This window comes from Coturnix japonica, chromosome 2 (genome assembly GCF_001577835.2).
Source record: "Coturnix japonica isolate 7356 chromosome 2, Coturnix japonica 2.1, whole genome shotgun sequence".
NCBI lineage: Eukaryota > Metazoa > Chordata > Aves > Galliformes > Phasianidae > Coturnix > Coturnix japonica.
In genome coordinates this window covers 62,778,901-62,795,154 of record NC_029517.1, presented here as the reverse complement: position 1 = coordinate 62,795,154, position 16,254 = coordinate 62,778,901, and the positions used below count along the sequence as shown (strand labels likewise).

Here is a 16,254-nt window from a genome sequence, read left to right as displayed (position 1 = left end):
GCAGTATGCCTTTCCTCAATTTCAGTATTACCTTATGATTTATAAGCAATTGTTCTCCACTATACTCAGATACGTATATTGTTAACGTAGCTTCAAGTCTGTTGCTTGCAATAACACAAACTCCTCAGAACTTGTGAAATTGTCTCTGATGACAATGTTACAACAACAGGAAGGAGCCTGATTAGAAATGAGCAACAGACGTTTCTGATTACATAAATCATACTGTGCTACTTCAGTTATAAGCTCAAATAAAATCTGTTCATTTCAAAAGACGGCAATAAGTAAGAATTGTGAGGCACTTTCTAACCTAGGTAAGTCACTAGCAACTTTCCTATGTTCTTCATCTTTGAAAGCTAAATGTAACCTAAATGTAGCAAACCATCTCCTCAACTGAGAGTCACCTCCTCACTTTCAGAAAGCTGCTTCAGACAAGAAAACAACACACCTGGTCAAGTATATTTGTACAGTGCTCCGGGTGCTGCTGGACAATACAGGTTTTCCTTCTCCAGTCCACTACCCCATTTTGCTCAGAGTGCTGTATGTTAAGGCTATCCAGTGAAGAACACTTTGCACTGCTAGTGCTGCTGAAATGAAAAAACAAGTTACGCCAATATTAGTAACAAAGCTGGAATTACTTTATACTCACTGTTTCAGAATTCATGAGGCACAAAAGAGAAGAAGGACGTGGCTACTTACAGATCATGCTGCAACTGTTTATTTGAATTTCAAAATAGTCCTCTTGTTTTGTATTTTTACCTTGAATATTGCTAGTTTTGAGTAGTGCTGGCAAAAGGCATTTGAGTTGTGTTTGGCATTTCCTTTGAGCCTTATTATGCCTTTCACTGAAGTTTCTCTTAGCAGTTGTTAGACAATAGCAACTTTCAACCAGGTCTGAGAGCGCCTCTCAATGCAGACTGCTGGAGAAACTGTCGGGGTTCTCACAGCATCAGTAGGGCACAAGGACCTACAAACCGTTGTCAAGGTATATCAAAGTTACCACAACGAGCAATGTCACCCAGTTCCCACGGTGCCAGAAGCTTAGATCCCTCCAAAGCAAAAGCTGCTCTGCAGTTCCAGCAGCTACTTACCAAATGCCTCTGAAAGACGTGCTTCAACTACTTAAAAGATGTGCAACAGAATACTTCAAGAAAATACCTCAGACAAACGGTAAGAATGCAAGGAGGCCCCTAAATACAGATGTGAGTCCATGACTGTAGAGACATGAGCAAGGTCACTTAAGAAACTTCTGCCAAACGGAGTTAGGTGAAGCTGCTGCCAAATTTGTCATCATTTCATATGAACTGCAATACTAGTGAGCTTCTTATTGCTCAGTCTCATTCCCTTAAGTAAACTTCTGGATGCTTCCAAGAATAAGGCCGCCATACCAACTAATATCAAAAATAGATGGACACAACGTAGAAATAATCTCAAAGTGAACAGGGGAGAATTAATAGACCTTTAGTAGTTAAGTAGTAAACGCTTCTCACTCTTTAACAGAAAATACTAACTAGTGCAATAATTTCCCATCACAGAGGTTTGTGGAAATGTTTGCCTCAGTTTATCAAAACTCTTCTAACCAAAGCCTCACCTGGAAGACAGATCCTGAATTACAGTCAGCTTCACCGTACTTTATTACAAATAGAATAAGAAAAAAAATAAAAATCCATGTTCTTACAGTTATAACTGCATGACAACAAGATTAAACTGAACTCTTTATGACTTCATAACACAATTTCTAACCACTGGTATAATAAGATTTTGTAAAGATCACTTTCTCCTTCTGGGCACACAGAAGTTTAGAATAAGTAGGAGGATTTAAAAAAAAAAGCAAACCAGAACAAAAAAACACGTTGTCACAGGTATCAAATCATAGAATCATTTGAGTTGGAAGGGACCCTTAAAAGGCCATCCAGTCTACCACAAGATCAGGTTGCTCAGAGCCCCATCCAACATGATCTTGAATATCCCAAAAGATGGGGATTTCAACACCCGTTCCAGTGCCTCACTGCCCATATTGTCTAAAACTTTCTTACACCCAATCTAAATCTTCCCTCTTTTAGCCTGAAACCATTTCCCCTTGTTCTATCACGATAGATGCTATTAAAGAGTCTGCTCCTTCTTTCTTCTCACCCAGCACACTGTTGTGTTATGGTTATATGTTAATTATTTTAACTCCAGGTAAATTTTTCTCCCCTGAGATAAAAACACCTTACAGATAAAATAGAAGTGAAACATAAGACTGTCAACCATAGCAAAAACTGTAACAATTTGTCTCTTAATATGGTTAAAATATTGCACAACCATGTGCAAACACCTCCAAAGCTTCTGGTTATTTAGAGTTAAGAACTATACAACTATAGAAGACAAGCTGAGAATCAACAGCAATGGAAATTTTCATATAAAAATGCATGTGAGGGTGCACGTGGGAAAATATATATAAAACCTATGTTACTTAAAATAACAAATTCAGAAATTCATGAATTCTGAAAATCTGGAAAAGAAGAATGACCAAATGATCCACACTTACAGATTTAGAAGTAGTTTATTTTATAACATTTTAGGTAGGGTTTGTAACAGAGAACTCTACGTTACATACACCTTTCTAATACAGATTACAATAACCAATAGCACCCAATCAAGCAAGTTTTAATTTAGGAGGAAATATATACTATCAAATCCCTAAACAATGGAAGTTCAGACCCATAGCAGACACATCACATCCCAGTACCTACTTGGCAACGGGACTTTTTCCATTATGTTTCTTGTGGACTGCTGCATGCTGCATTACATCTGAAAAAAAAGAAAAAAAAAGGCAAAATGCATGATTCCAAAAGCAATTCCCATTTCACCTTCTAGATCAGTCCAGTAAATTCATCTTCCCATTGCTACCGGGAACTTGGTGTAAGGTTTCTCTATTAAATACACTAGGCTTAGTTTATAGTGCTCAGTTTGGCAGGTGTTGCATCAAAGCCAGATCAGTTTGTAGAGACAGAAGGATCAGCATTCTTTACCTTCAGTTTCACAGAAGAATAAAACAGAAACATAGGAGCTATAGTTTTGCTCACCTCTGTATTTAAGCATAAGGCCTGCATGTGTGAGTATCAACCAGCATGAAGGGATGAAGAGAAATTAATTCAGTCAGGAAAGTACAGAATTCTGTAATTTTTTCTGGACTGCTAAAATTAATCTCTAAACTTCACGTTATTGACACATTCTGAAGAGTGAATGAAGATAAATCTTACACAGAAGCACTGCATTCTGACCCTCATAAATCTTACTGTGCAAGTAAAGCTTTACAAATAACAAGAAACAGAAAGAGAGATGCTGCCTCAAACAAGAAACTTGGATACAAGGCCTGCCTATTTTTTAAAAAACAATGGTTAAACTTTAACAAAAGCAACTTTCCCCAGTTGCAAGCAGGCTTCTTTGTAGCCATCACTTTGCCTGAACTCCTCTCAGTATAAAACAGAAGTAAAAACCATGATCTGGAAAAAAAATTTTCTGATTTTTAAACTCCTGGTAGCACTTCACACTGATGGCACAAAAGGTGCCAAAAGAATTGCATTTAGCGCTTCACCAATTGAAGAGATTCCTTTTAAGCGCAGTATACAAAACCACTATTTGAGCTATTTCCAAATATACTATATATTTACGTGTATTCTGAACTCTAACGAATAGTAATAACTTTTAAAATAAGAAAAACTTGTCTGACTGCATATGTGGGCTACCGATGGTACACAAGCTCAACTGCAAACTTATTAATGTGTAAGAGAGTAAGAGTGCTGTCATTCTGTGAAAGCCAGCATATGTGCCTATGCTCACCTTTCAGCCCCATTTCTCTCTTTTCCACCTACCAGAAGATCAATCCTACTTATCTACTACTCAAAACAGTTCAGAACTAGTCTGCCATCCATTTCAGAATGAAAATGCTGACCAGCCACTAGGCTGCTAGTGGTTTTTGAGCTGTTTGGATAACACCGGCTTTCAGACAGTAACCAATGTTTGTTATGGACCCAAGTGATCAAAATCCTTATTAACTGGCCAGAGTATAAACGCAGCACAGGCTAAGAATAAGAGGAAAACATCAACATCCTTTCATGTGAAACTAAAAGCTAGACAAATCTGACACACTTATAGCAAAACAGATCACTGCAATCACTTTGTAACCCAAATAACTGAAAAACAGGTAACAACATGGGAAGCTACAAACATGGCTCAGGTATAGTGGAAAGTGTTTCTTTCTGGTTGCTTGACAGAGCTGTTAACATCTGTCTCCACGCTGTCTACAAACAATCCCACTACCTGGATTATTAGCAACTCCCTAAGGAAACTGCTCACAGTATGCAAAGATTCTTCATTTACACAGCACATTTAGTCCCAGTCTCTCAGCTCCGTACAAACAAAGGAATGAGCCAATTGCACAATGTACAGAACTGAGTGTGGTAAAATTGCTCAGAGAAAAACCACCTTTGAGTACACCACTACCTTCCTCCTGACTTGAAGCTTCTGAACTGTCCTCCTTGAAGTGTTCTGGTGCTTTAACCGTCTTCAAAGAGGGTTGTAAGTTACCTGCAGAGAATAAAGTTCATGTAGTAACTTTATAGATCTTGAACAGCTAGACAGTTCCTGAATGCTTGTACTGAACTGGAAGTCATGGATGACTGAAGTTACTGGTTTGAATGTGGCAACAATTTGATCATCATCTGCTTCAATGTAGAGCACCTCCAAGAAGAGATGCTTTTCTTTTGAAAAACAGCGTGCAGAACAATTTCAAAGCTACAATGCAATTTTAAAAGCTTAGGATTGTGATTATAGTTTTAAGAATACATTGCAGTTCAGATTTTCTATTAATAAGTAAATAAATAAAATGTTCTGTTACAGTTGTAAACGGCAGGAGCCTTACTATAGTTACTGTAATTTTTATGCAATGAGTTGCATACTTCCACTGTTAAATCATTCATGTGCCAAAGGAGACCTAATTCAAGCTAAAGTTTTCTGGTGCCCTTAACACAGTCTCAGTGTATTATTTTTGCCTTTTTATGCCAGACAGGATGACAAAAAGAAATGGCAATAATATTTACAGTTTCGTTGCAAAAATACCACAGCCACACTCTGAAAGAGAACTAAGTTCAGCAATGCATCTAACTCTAGAAGTCTACTCATCTCAACATGTTCCCAACTAGTGCAGGAAAAAACATCTGCAAGCTGCTGTTCAGGAGCCTGAAACATTAGGGAGATCCTCCCGAGTACTGTCTGAACTGAACATACTAAGCCCAAGAGATCACGTCCTAATGAAGTCTACTGGGATTAAAAGTTTATGCCAGCCTAAGGAAGCGTTGAAAATAACTGATGTTATAAATGAGGGGGAGCTAATTGATTCCTTCCTTAATGGAACCATGACAGCATACATAATTACACTTAGAGAATGTATTATTCAGTGTGAGATTCCAACTATTATTTAAGGTGTTCAGATCCTCCCTTGAACAGGGAATTTATTCCACGTATTTTTCATAAAATCATACCTACAGCATTTGAGTACTTGGGCAAATGAATATTTTTGCACTTCCATGAGAAGATATTTTATCCTCACTGTTAGTGATTGAAGACCAGCTTAAGTCACATCTGCTTCATCTGCCAATTAATTCCGCACACTCAATTTGACAAGTGGAATGAGATTTTTCTTAAAAATATGCTTCCTCTGTCTCCCCTGACAGTTACTGTATTCAAAATGTGCTACCAAGGCCTAAATTGCAATCGTCGGAACTTAGCAGGATTTCAGGATTCCCAGACAGGAAAGCTGTGAGAACAGTGGCCAGCAATAAAGAAAATTCATGAGTTGCTTAACTGTGGCAATTCTGATGAAGTGGAGGATGAATGTTTTTGTCTTACTACAGCAGCTGCACCACAGAAAACATAATGGTGAATTATCTCACAGAAGTCACCCAGACCCCCTCTTCAACTGAACAATTATACATTTATCACACTATTTGTCTTCATTAAAGTTTTCCTTAATATCTAATTCAATACTGGGGCCCTGAACCACACCAATGGGCCTTACAGTCTCTTCCCCCAACCTCCTGAGGATTTCACCTGCTCAGGAGCAGCCCTGACATGATGCTCTTTTGCAGTTTTTGGGTGAGACTGCCAGGAGATGCCTCATCCAAGGCTTTCATCTCTTGACTTAGGAACTGCATTCAAGCTCAGGCCTTTGCCTGGGGTATACTGCAGCCATGCTGTGCCTGGCCACGTGCCTCACTGATGCTGTTCTTAACCCTGACCTACTGACTCTTCTGCATGACTCACTGCTGTGTTCATCTCTGGATGTTTCTGGTAATCACCAGACTCTTGCCTACCCCTTACTCTAACCTGGGCAAATTGAACCCGCTGGAAATTTGCTCTCCTTTCTGCTGAACAAGTTCCTCACCTTTTCTATCCTTCATGCATTTCAGATCTGACCAACCCTCACAAACTTTTTGCAGATACCTGCTCTGCATGAATCACTCATGCCTTGCAATAACGCAGTTAAGTCCACTACAATAGAACTCGGCACTGAGTCTCCCTCAGATCATTTCAACAATTCACCAAGACCATTTTAAAACTATGATCATGCACAACAATGTATTTACAACTTCTTCCCATCTCGATACAGCCCACGGAGCACCTATCATTAATGCAAATCTTCCCAGAGCTTGGAATTTCTTTCCTCCCCATGCAGATTCTCATTAAGGAAGGGTTGCCAGAATGTTTCACAGCAGCCAGTTTCGCAACCATCGTGGTCTTTGTTTGCTTAACTTGTTTATGAAACTGCCATATAAAAATGTCTTAAGTGTTACTAAAAACAGCAACAAAATCACAAAACGACATCTACAGCTTCTTCCGTCATCACAAAGCTCCATCTGATCATGGAAAGAATACATCTGATACATCACACAAGTCGTATCAAATTTGTGTCAGCTGTCATCCCCCTATTCTCTTTCAAGCATTAACAAGCAGACTGTTTGAAAACTCTGAGTTCTGCAGTTCTGTATGAAGATCTGCAGCTTCTGAGGCAATGGTCTCACAGTCAATGCTTTAGCTGTCACAGTTAAGTCAACATGCATTGAAAGAAGAAAAGATTCAACAGAAACAAAGACCGCACCCTAAGGCAGCCATACAGAGAAGCAAAGCTTGAGTTGCACAACTTTCAAGGCAGAAGTGACAGATCCACCAAGGAAATACCTGCAGTACAAGTGCTCTGAAAAATATCCTGTATGTTCTGAAGTCAGGGCCATCCAATTACTTACATACTACGCAACCAAGGCAAATCTTAGTTTAAATACCATAACAAACCCTTCGTTTACAAAAGAAATGAAATAAATAACAGATTTCATTTTTTTGTGTGTCAGTTCAAGACTTTTGTTCCAACAGCTTCATTCATTTTCACAGGGTTCACAAAAAAGACAGTGGTAGCTTTAATGAAACAACAGCAACGACACAACCGTGAAGAGAAGTCTCCTTTTCCCTTCATGTTATGAAGTTTTAACTGAATTTTTGAATGGTCAGAAATACTTGGCTGCATTTCTCTTCAATGCCACCGGCCCTACTGCTGAAATGGAATCAGAGCAGGGGAGCCTGGTGCTTTTAAGGTTCCTTTTAAGGATGAAGTCCCAAACAGACACACGTTATTACCTACTCTGACAGTATGATATGGTATGATACAGCATATCCTGAAAAAGCTACTCATTGGCAACAAGTTCAACTATGCCCAGTAGAATACAATACAACATGAATAAGTAATTTAAAGAACATAATTAGGCATGAAAGGAGGAATTACTTTTAACAGACATTTCATTACACAAAATAATAATAAGGTTTTTCTTACTGTGAGTGTGCAAAGATTCTGATGAAATTGATTGGAAGAAGTTGTATACTCTCTGATTCTGCAGAAAAGCTTGTGATGTATTTGAAAATAGCTGCCTGAAATGTAAGGGAGAGTTTGTTAAACTGTAAGTAATATTCCATTGGAAGTATACAAAACTACTACAGTACCACTGAAGACCAAACCTGACACTTCATAAACAGGCTGAGCACTTGAACTTGTACACTCGCACAGTGTGCATACAGAAGTCTAAGTGCTACTTTAAAGCTTCGGTGTCCAGTGCCAGTGTGATATTGGAGTACAGCCAATGCAAGAGGTTGTTACGATGGATGTTTTAAATTAGAAAGGTATGCGAATTGAAACCACCCTAATTCAAATCTTTTAGCCACCTATAACATTATCAAAGAGGAGTATGGACAGATGCAAAGAAGCACTGAACTGTTTTTTGGAGGAAGGAATAAACAAAATACAAACATTGCTCCAAAAGTAACACCTCCTATCTTTTTATGTTGGCCCACGACGTCATAGGCAGATGGTGGTGGTACAGCAGCAGAGGTTGAAACCTTCCTGCCAATATTCCATGACATGTTGCTGCCTTGTTACAGACGGCAGCAGAGGGGCAGTCTGACAGAATGGCGTCTGGCATGGAAGTGCATACGTAGTAAAGATGTGTTGCTGAATTCCTCCACGTGGAAAAAAAGGCACCCACCGACAATCGTCAGCATTCACTGAACGTTTATAGAGACCAAAGAGTAGATGCGAGCACAGTGAGGTGGTGGGTGGTGCATTTCAGTAGTGGTGACAGTGATGTGAAAGACAAGCCACATTCCAGACAGCCACACAGATTTTTATGAGCACAGCATGAAGGCTCTTGTTCACTGCTGGCAAAAATGCACAGTTAAAAGTGGCAGCCATTATGAAAAACTGTTTTGTAGCTGAAAATTTGTTCTACCTATTGCACTCCTTAAATCTGTTGTAGTTTCTATGGAAATAAACAGGAGGCATTACTTTCAGAGCAAACTATGTGTATATATTTTTGGCCAATCAGGTGCATAATTAAGACCTTCAAATATTTATGCTCAACTGACACTGTAAGAAAACAAAAACTTTACACAGTAATGGTATTGTTTAAAGATTATTCACACTGTATTTTAGCATAGCCACAATGGGTTTGTAAACAGAAATTTCAACTCCATGCTGTAACATAGTCGGATACGTTCAAAGGGTATCCTCAAACAATCTTTGGGGTTTGTAATTATTCTGCTGTTTTACAACCTTTTTTATATAGTAGTTAAATCCTTCCTAATCAAATTCTATTTAAAATCAGTTTGTTCATTTAAAAACTGAATGTTTATTAGTCAAAACTGATCTAGTTTTTACCTTGACAACTGAGTCAATAAAGGACAAACAGTAGCAGAGATCAAAATAAAGAAAATGTGGAGGGAAGGGCTGAGGCACATAGCAGCTCTGTATCTCCTAAAGTTATCTACTGAGACAAAACCCAATGATGTGAGAAGCTCAGACCAAAGTATCTGCAGAATTTAGAGCAGGAGCTTGACAAGCAGTGCCTGGTTACTTCAACATGTACTCAAGAGGCACTCTGCTAACCTAATAAATCATCTAAGTTATTTTGAATAAGGTTGAATAATCCTAAAAGAAAAGAACAAACCTAACAAGATTTATAACAAATGCAAACAGAACAAGGAAGGTACGCTCAAATTTATATTGTTTTCCTAGTTACAGGATTTGAACAATACATCCCTCATCCCAGCAAGTACTCTCATCAATAGACAGTAGGTCTTAAGATACTGGCTTTTTTCTTATAAATGAGTGAATTGTATTTTACTTTATGAATATGCCTCATTACCACTGTTTATTCTTTTACAAATGCTGTTCTGTGTCATTCTGCCCTAACTTAAAATCAGAAACTGAATCATCATTTTTAATACTTATAAATATATTCTAGTAAAATAATAGAATCACAAGGTTGGAAAGGACCTACAAGATCATCTAGTCTACCATTCTTCCATCACCATTGCTATCACAAGCCACTAAACCATATCTTGTAGCTTCTCATCCAGACACCTCTTGAACACTGCCAGGGACAGTGACTGCACCACCTCCCTGGGCAGCCATTCCAGCATCTGACCACTCTCTGAGAGAAAGTTTTTCCTTATGTCTAATCTAAACCTCTTCTGGTACAACTTCCAGCCATTTCCTCGGGTCCTGTTTGTTGCCTGGGAGAAGAGGCCAAACCACTTCTCATCACTACCTCACTTTGGGAAGTTGTAGAGTGCAATGAGGTCTCCCCTGAGCCTCCTCTTCTCCAGACTGAACAATCAGTGATAATAACAGAGATAAGATGCTCCTCCCTGAATAAGCAATCATTGATACATAGTACAGCCCAGGACAAATATTTCTGTAACTGTATGATTACTCTTTGAGAAGACCATACCATTAAAGTCTGAGAATAGAGTCTCAATTTCAAGAATAAGAGACTGGAGTATCAATTTCATCACTGCCTTTCTATTCTCTTCAAACAACAGAATCTCCACTATGCCCTAGCAGTCACCTAGTTCGATTCCAATCCCTCTTCAAATAATGCATTTCACATAGAACACTCACCTGATTATGGGCTCAAGATCAGCATGCCTTCGTTCTTCCCTCTTCTGAAAACCCTGATTTAGTGCTCTTAGAATGGTCTTGTCAAATGCTTCAGAAGACAGTTCCTTTGGAAGCTGAGAAGAAGGTTAAAAATGTCAATTACTCATTTCACACATTATCTTTGTTCGCCATCAGTCTTTGAATCTTTTGTTATCAACAAAAAACACTACTGTTCCAGACTGAATGAGGTAATTTGAAGACTAAGTACAACAAATTATCATAGCTTAATTTGCTAGAGAAACGCTTTGCTGTAAATTCTCACATGAAATCCTTGCACATGAAGCTTTAAAACATTCTTTGAAGGGAGATGGAGATTCAGAAATTTTTATGTTCTTTTCTCAGAGTAATTTACAGCCTTTGTTTGTTTGTTTTCTTTAATCTTTTCATGCAAAGAAAGCAGGTCTGAAAATAACAAGAACAAAACACCAGGGAGGATGGCACGCACTGTACTCACTACCATCATGAAATTATTTCAAAGAAAGAGAAGATAAAAATTACATAATACAGTGGGCAATACTGGGATTACTCAATAGTGAGTCCTTCTCCAGCTGCTCTTACTATCCAAGTTTTCCATCAAAATTCATTACGACCATTTCCAATCACAGTGAGGCTCCCTGATATTCTAGCTTATAGTGTAAAATTACTGTTACTAACGAGCACATCAATTTTTAATGAAAAATTCCCCCTAGAGAATTAGAGAATAGAGAAATCCCTAGAAGATTTCTCACATTTATGACTTCCAAAACACGCATTAAAGTATATGGAAGCTGGTTAATTTACTGAGCAAAATTAATAAAAATACTAAGTTATTTTAAATTTGGTGCGGTAAAAAGAAGATAGTCATAGCAGAAATGCTTTCCCTGCATTTAAAAACTATTGCTGACTTGGTTAACATCTGCCCTAAGTTATGATCAACAGCTCCAAGCAATTTACACTACAGTAGCATGTTCCTTTTGTGTCTGGAATACACTCAGTCCAGAGTGCCAGCTGTCAATTACATGTGCTGGAGCTGTAACAGCAAAGCATTAAGCAATTCTTTAACTGAATGAACTGCTACTAACATACAGACACTGTGTCTAATGGAGTTAACTGCTTGGTAAAACATGTGAAAGGAAATCCTAGAATCAGGATTAGTATTAGTACCAGTATTAGTATGAATACTGCTAGTACTATTAGTATTAGTACCATGACACAACATCTGAAGTACATGTTGGCTACTAAGTATCTCTGACTAAAGCATTTGTCAATATTAACCAAACCGTAACAAAAATTTACTGTGCAAGCATGGGGAAGAGTGCACTTTCTCCTATCCTCCCCTTTTTGTGTTTAATTTTACCCTAAGAAACAGCTACAATTATTTTTGCTTTAAAACTTTGATTAAAAGGGATTCAACTCATTCGGGCTTCGATAAAATCAAGTTTAGGTGCTTACTACCTTACCTCCAAGTAATGCCTTGTTATGACAAGCACATTTGTCCTTCCACACACAAGGGTAATTTCCTGCACACAAATAACTTTCTATTCTTATTACCTAATGCAAGGTGTTTTTTTAAATATAAGGTACCAAAGCTACTGCACTTACTACATTAGCTTTTTCCACCAATGCTTCTTGACTGAAAACTTTCTTACACAGTTATCTTACTTCACCCTACCCACAAACTTGTAATTTCATATCAGGAAGTTTGACCATTCCTTTCTGTTTTAGGAAATAGGGTGCACTACTTAACACTAACAGGTAGATTGGAAATAAGAATACCAGAAAGCCAAGAGACCTTCACAGCATTCATACTTCTTACATGCCTTTAAAAGCAAGAAACAATTGTTATCCTACTCTTTCCAACAACTCCTTCTTTCTTCTATTGGCTATCAAACCACTATAAAACAAACAGGTTTTTCAGCTGCGCACATTCTCCACAGAACCACCTTAACAAGCTCGTAACAGCTTGTGGTTGTCTCCCTCCTGTTCTGCCACCTTCTATCAATCTAGGCTCTCAGAGAGGGAGCAGTCAGCCAGCACAGGGAAGTGTCTATCAGTCAGATATGACAGCTCTGCAACTGTACGTGTTGGATCCTGTTTGCCTTACTCCTCCTCCTATTCCCGGAAGCAAGAAGGTACCAGGGAATCCATTTCATAAGCTTGTGTGCATCTTTGAAGGGAGAACAGGAGGCGCGCAGCTCTGCAGGGGATCTCATATGACAGCCCTGCTTTTAAGGTTCTATTTGGGAATAGAGGTATTTTATACAAGTAGTTGTTAGCTTTTCTCAAATTAAATCCCTGGGCCAGTAAATATGCCTTTGTTCTGCCAAAGAACGTAATGCTTAAATTTAAAGCTGTTATGCTTAACACTCTGCCTAATTAATTAAAAACAAAAAATTATACCATTAAAGTTCTTCTAATAAGGACACAAATAGGCAAATTAGCAGTGTTTGCACCTGTGCTTTAATTCTGTGGGAAACATTAAATGCTTGAACAGCCATTTTATGGTAGTGCATAGTTCTAACTATAGAAGTAGTTTCCCAGAAGATAAATTTATTCATGTTCTTATTAATAAGAAACTATTAATATTTGTCAGCCCTTTTTCTTAACTTATTAATAATTTTATTAACGATCTGATTAATGCTGATAAATATCTTAAGTGTGGGAATCAAAGAAACATGGCCAGCCTCTTCAGCAGTCTATGGGGACAAGGACAAGGGGAAGCAGCCATAAACCAGAGCATAGGAAGTTCTGTACCAACATGCGGAGGAACAACTTCACAGTGAGGGCAATGGAGCACAGGAACAGGCTGCCCAGAGGGGTTATAGATTTTCCTTCTCTGGAGATACTCAAGACACACCTGGACACCTACCTGTGCAGCCTGCTGTAGTGGGCCTGCTTTGCAGGGAGGCTGGACTCGATGATCTCTAGAGGTACCTACCAATCTGTGCTAATTTATGTCATCTGAAACTCCCCACATATTTTATTGAGTATCTCCACAATACACATTATTTAAATGTTTAATATAATTGTTAAGTACAAAACCTGTTAGCTTGCTTTTGCTTCTGCAATCACATCCCAGAAATTAAGAGTACTCCTAAATAACACCTGAAGCTATGAATCTGATGTGTAAACACTACTTTTGTACTTCAATACATACTTTTAGTAGGAATTCCTGAAGCTCCTGGTGTGTTTTTGTTACACATGTTACTGAAAGATCGGACCACGTTACCTGGGTAATGAAGGTGAAGAGAATGAGTAAAGTTTATTTTTTCCAAAGATGATACCAATTAGTTGATTTTAACACTGCCACGATGATCTCAGTAGAAGAGTTAACACTAACAGTGAATTGAATACCAGGCAAATCAAGAATAATAGCGTACCTAATGTTAACCACCAACTGCATTCAACTTAGTCCCCAGAAACACCAGCTACTCTTGTCAATTTCATTTAGGAAGTCATGACTGTAACTGTCATCACCACCTTACAATACCATTGTCTGGGCAAGCATAAAATGATCCGCAGTGAGGAACACAGCATATGCCTGCACAGATGAGGAGGTGAAACTCTTTTCTAAAAGAACTGAGGTAGAGGTGTTTCAAGCTTACTCAAATACTTCCCAGAATATCTCCAAACATTCCCCCTTCAACAAAGAAATTCAAAACCACTGTCAAATCCATCTACGTGCTGAGTTTTCAAATAGTTTTGTCATTTTAAATACTGGTAATCCATATCTCCTATCTATTTCTGTATCTCATTACCCAACTAAGAGACTACAGGGACCAAATATCTACCACAAGGTTCAAGTACTTGATAACTGTCAAGACTTTGAAGGCTAAATCTAAATTCTCAGCAAATTAAGGGTGATGATTTTTTATTTTACATGAATTTTAGCTTCAGACCTGTTCAACTCATAAGCAGTTGACCACTTCAAAGAGGTCCCATGACCACATCCAATGATCAGTTACATTAGCTATAACATTTTGATCTACATCATTCTTTTGTGTGCAGATCTTGTACCCTACCAGATTCACATCTATCAGCCATATGACTGATGTTAGTCAATCCTTGCTAAGGAAATGCCAATTCAAGAATTTCTGGAGAGCCTAAAGTAATTTAAAAAGTCCTTCTGAGCAGGTACATGAAACAAGCTGTATGACTCTTCAGTGCACAGACATCATGAAGACACTGGTGTGCCGGAGGTTATTTGCTTACTTTGAATGTGTACTCCAGATGTTTGTCAGCCCTTTTTCTTGGTACTCCTTTCAGGGTTATCTTCTCAATGTGTACAGCTGAAAGAAAAAGAGTTTACCAACTAAAATTTTACACTAAAATTACAGTTTAAAAACATACCTGCTTATCTAACTAATCTGAGAAGTGCCATACATTTACTGACTCAGAATACCTCCCTCCTTTTCAGATGCTATTTTACTGTAACAAACTGTAGGGGGCAGGTAGAACCTTGTTCTCTACAGCGTATTTCTCTGACCTGACCACAGTTCTTTCATTGAAGATCAAAGGAATTTGTGCATTAACGAAGACCTTACTCGGTCCTAAAGTCACATCCATACAACAATGTAACCACTGGAAGTGAAAAAGATAATGAAAAAACGTCAGTATGCATCTTTATTCTGAGAAGTAACAAGTGCTGAAAAAAATCCCAAACCAAATAACCTGGTGACAGCGTCTTCCACATCTGTTTCTGAAATATCAAGTAGTGGTGAGAGCAAACTAAGAACCACATTTCTAAAAACACTTAGGTGGAAGAAGAGTCTTGGTGAAGGACTCAAGGAGACAGAAGTGAGCGTTAGCAAAGAGAAAACAAAGAGCAGAAGGCCACTGTAATCACATCAGACAGAGTACCAACAGACTGGGCTGAAACAGAAGCAGAGCACTTTAAAGCACTTGCTGCTTCAACACTCCTTCCCTGAAATGCACTGTACTTAGGATACAGACAGGTTCTGGCTGCGACATAAACAGCAGCAATGCATGGCCTTCAAGATTTGGAAATGTTCTTGAGAGCACAGAACATTATCAAGGTAATACCGTACATAAATAATCTGTATGTAGCTGAGATGGGTGTATAAGATTTTTTGCTACACTATTCTAAGAGTTCAGCAGAACGCTGTTCCTTTACAGGCACCATCACGACAAGTAAAAAAAATCTTATTTAATAACAGCTCCACCAACTATACATCATAAATTCTCCCTTTACAGTGCTAACACCTTCCTTTCAATTCTTAAGTACTTCCCCCTCCCCCCCCATGAGACATATATTGGGAACTACTCATAACAGCTACAACTACCAACTTCCTACATGTACTTGCTACAAAGCATATCCTTGGAGTTTAATGAATAACCATTTCACCCATTTGAAACACCTTGAAGTATCATCCCTATCTGAATGTGCCAGACCTATGAGAACCAAGTAGATGCAGTGTCCTCAATAGAACAATAAGCAAGCACATAACCCTTGCGGTAGTGTTACAACTGTCTGTTCTTTTCTTGGGAATAATGACAAATACTGAGTTGGAACAGTGTGTATATTGGCTGTGATCCTCTACCTGCAAGTTAAATAACAGGACAACTGGTTCATTTCTATCAATTAATGAAGATTAGTTACTGTAAAATCAAAGAAATACAGGATGAGCTAAGGATGCTACTAGGAAAGGCTATGGCCTAACATTAGTCTTGGCTAATTGAATCTTTTTAACAGCCAATGTTTAAATCAATAACATCAGCTGGGCTGATATTCA

General features: G+C 38.3%; 1 protein-coding gene across 11 annotated transcripts in view; it reads right to left on the bottom strand.

Annotated features, from left to right (window-relative positions):
- The window catches only part of ZCCHC2 (zinc finger CCHC-type containing 2), a 50,037-nt gene that overhangs the window by 24,113 nt on the left and 9,670 nt on the right, over positions 1-16,254 (bottom strand). For 6 of the 11 annotated variants that reach the window (XM_032442970.1, XM_032442963.1, XM_032442962.1 and 3 more), the window contains exons 3-9: positions 14,714-14,790; positions 13,659-13,730; positions 10,484-10,596; positions 7,862-7,956; positions 4,468-4,569; positions 2,733-2,790; positions 446-584 (exon numbers count right to left, since the gene is read on the bottom strand). In XM_032442970.1, the coding sequence (XP_032298861.1) occupies positions 446-584; positions 2,733-2,790; positions 4,468-4,569; positions 7,862-7,956; positions 10,484-10,596; positions 13,659-13,730; positions 14,714-14,790 (656 nt within the window). The remainder of the gene's footprint in view (positions 1-445; positions 585-2,732; positions 2,791-4,467; positions 4,570-7,861; positions 7,957-10,483; positions 10,597-13,658; positions 13,731-14,713; positions 14,791-16,254) is intronic. The other 5 variants (XM_032442968.1, XM_015854522.2, XM_032442969.1 and 2 more) reach the window with 5 other exon arrangements.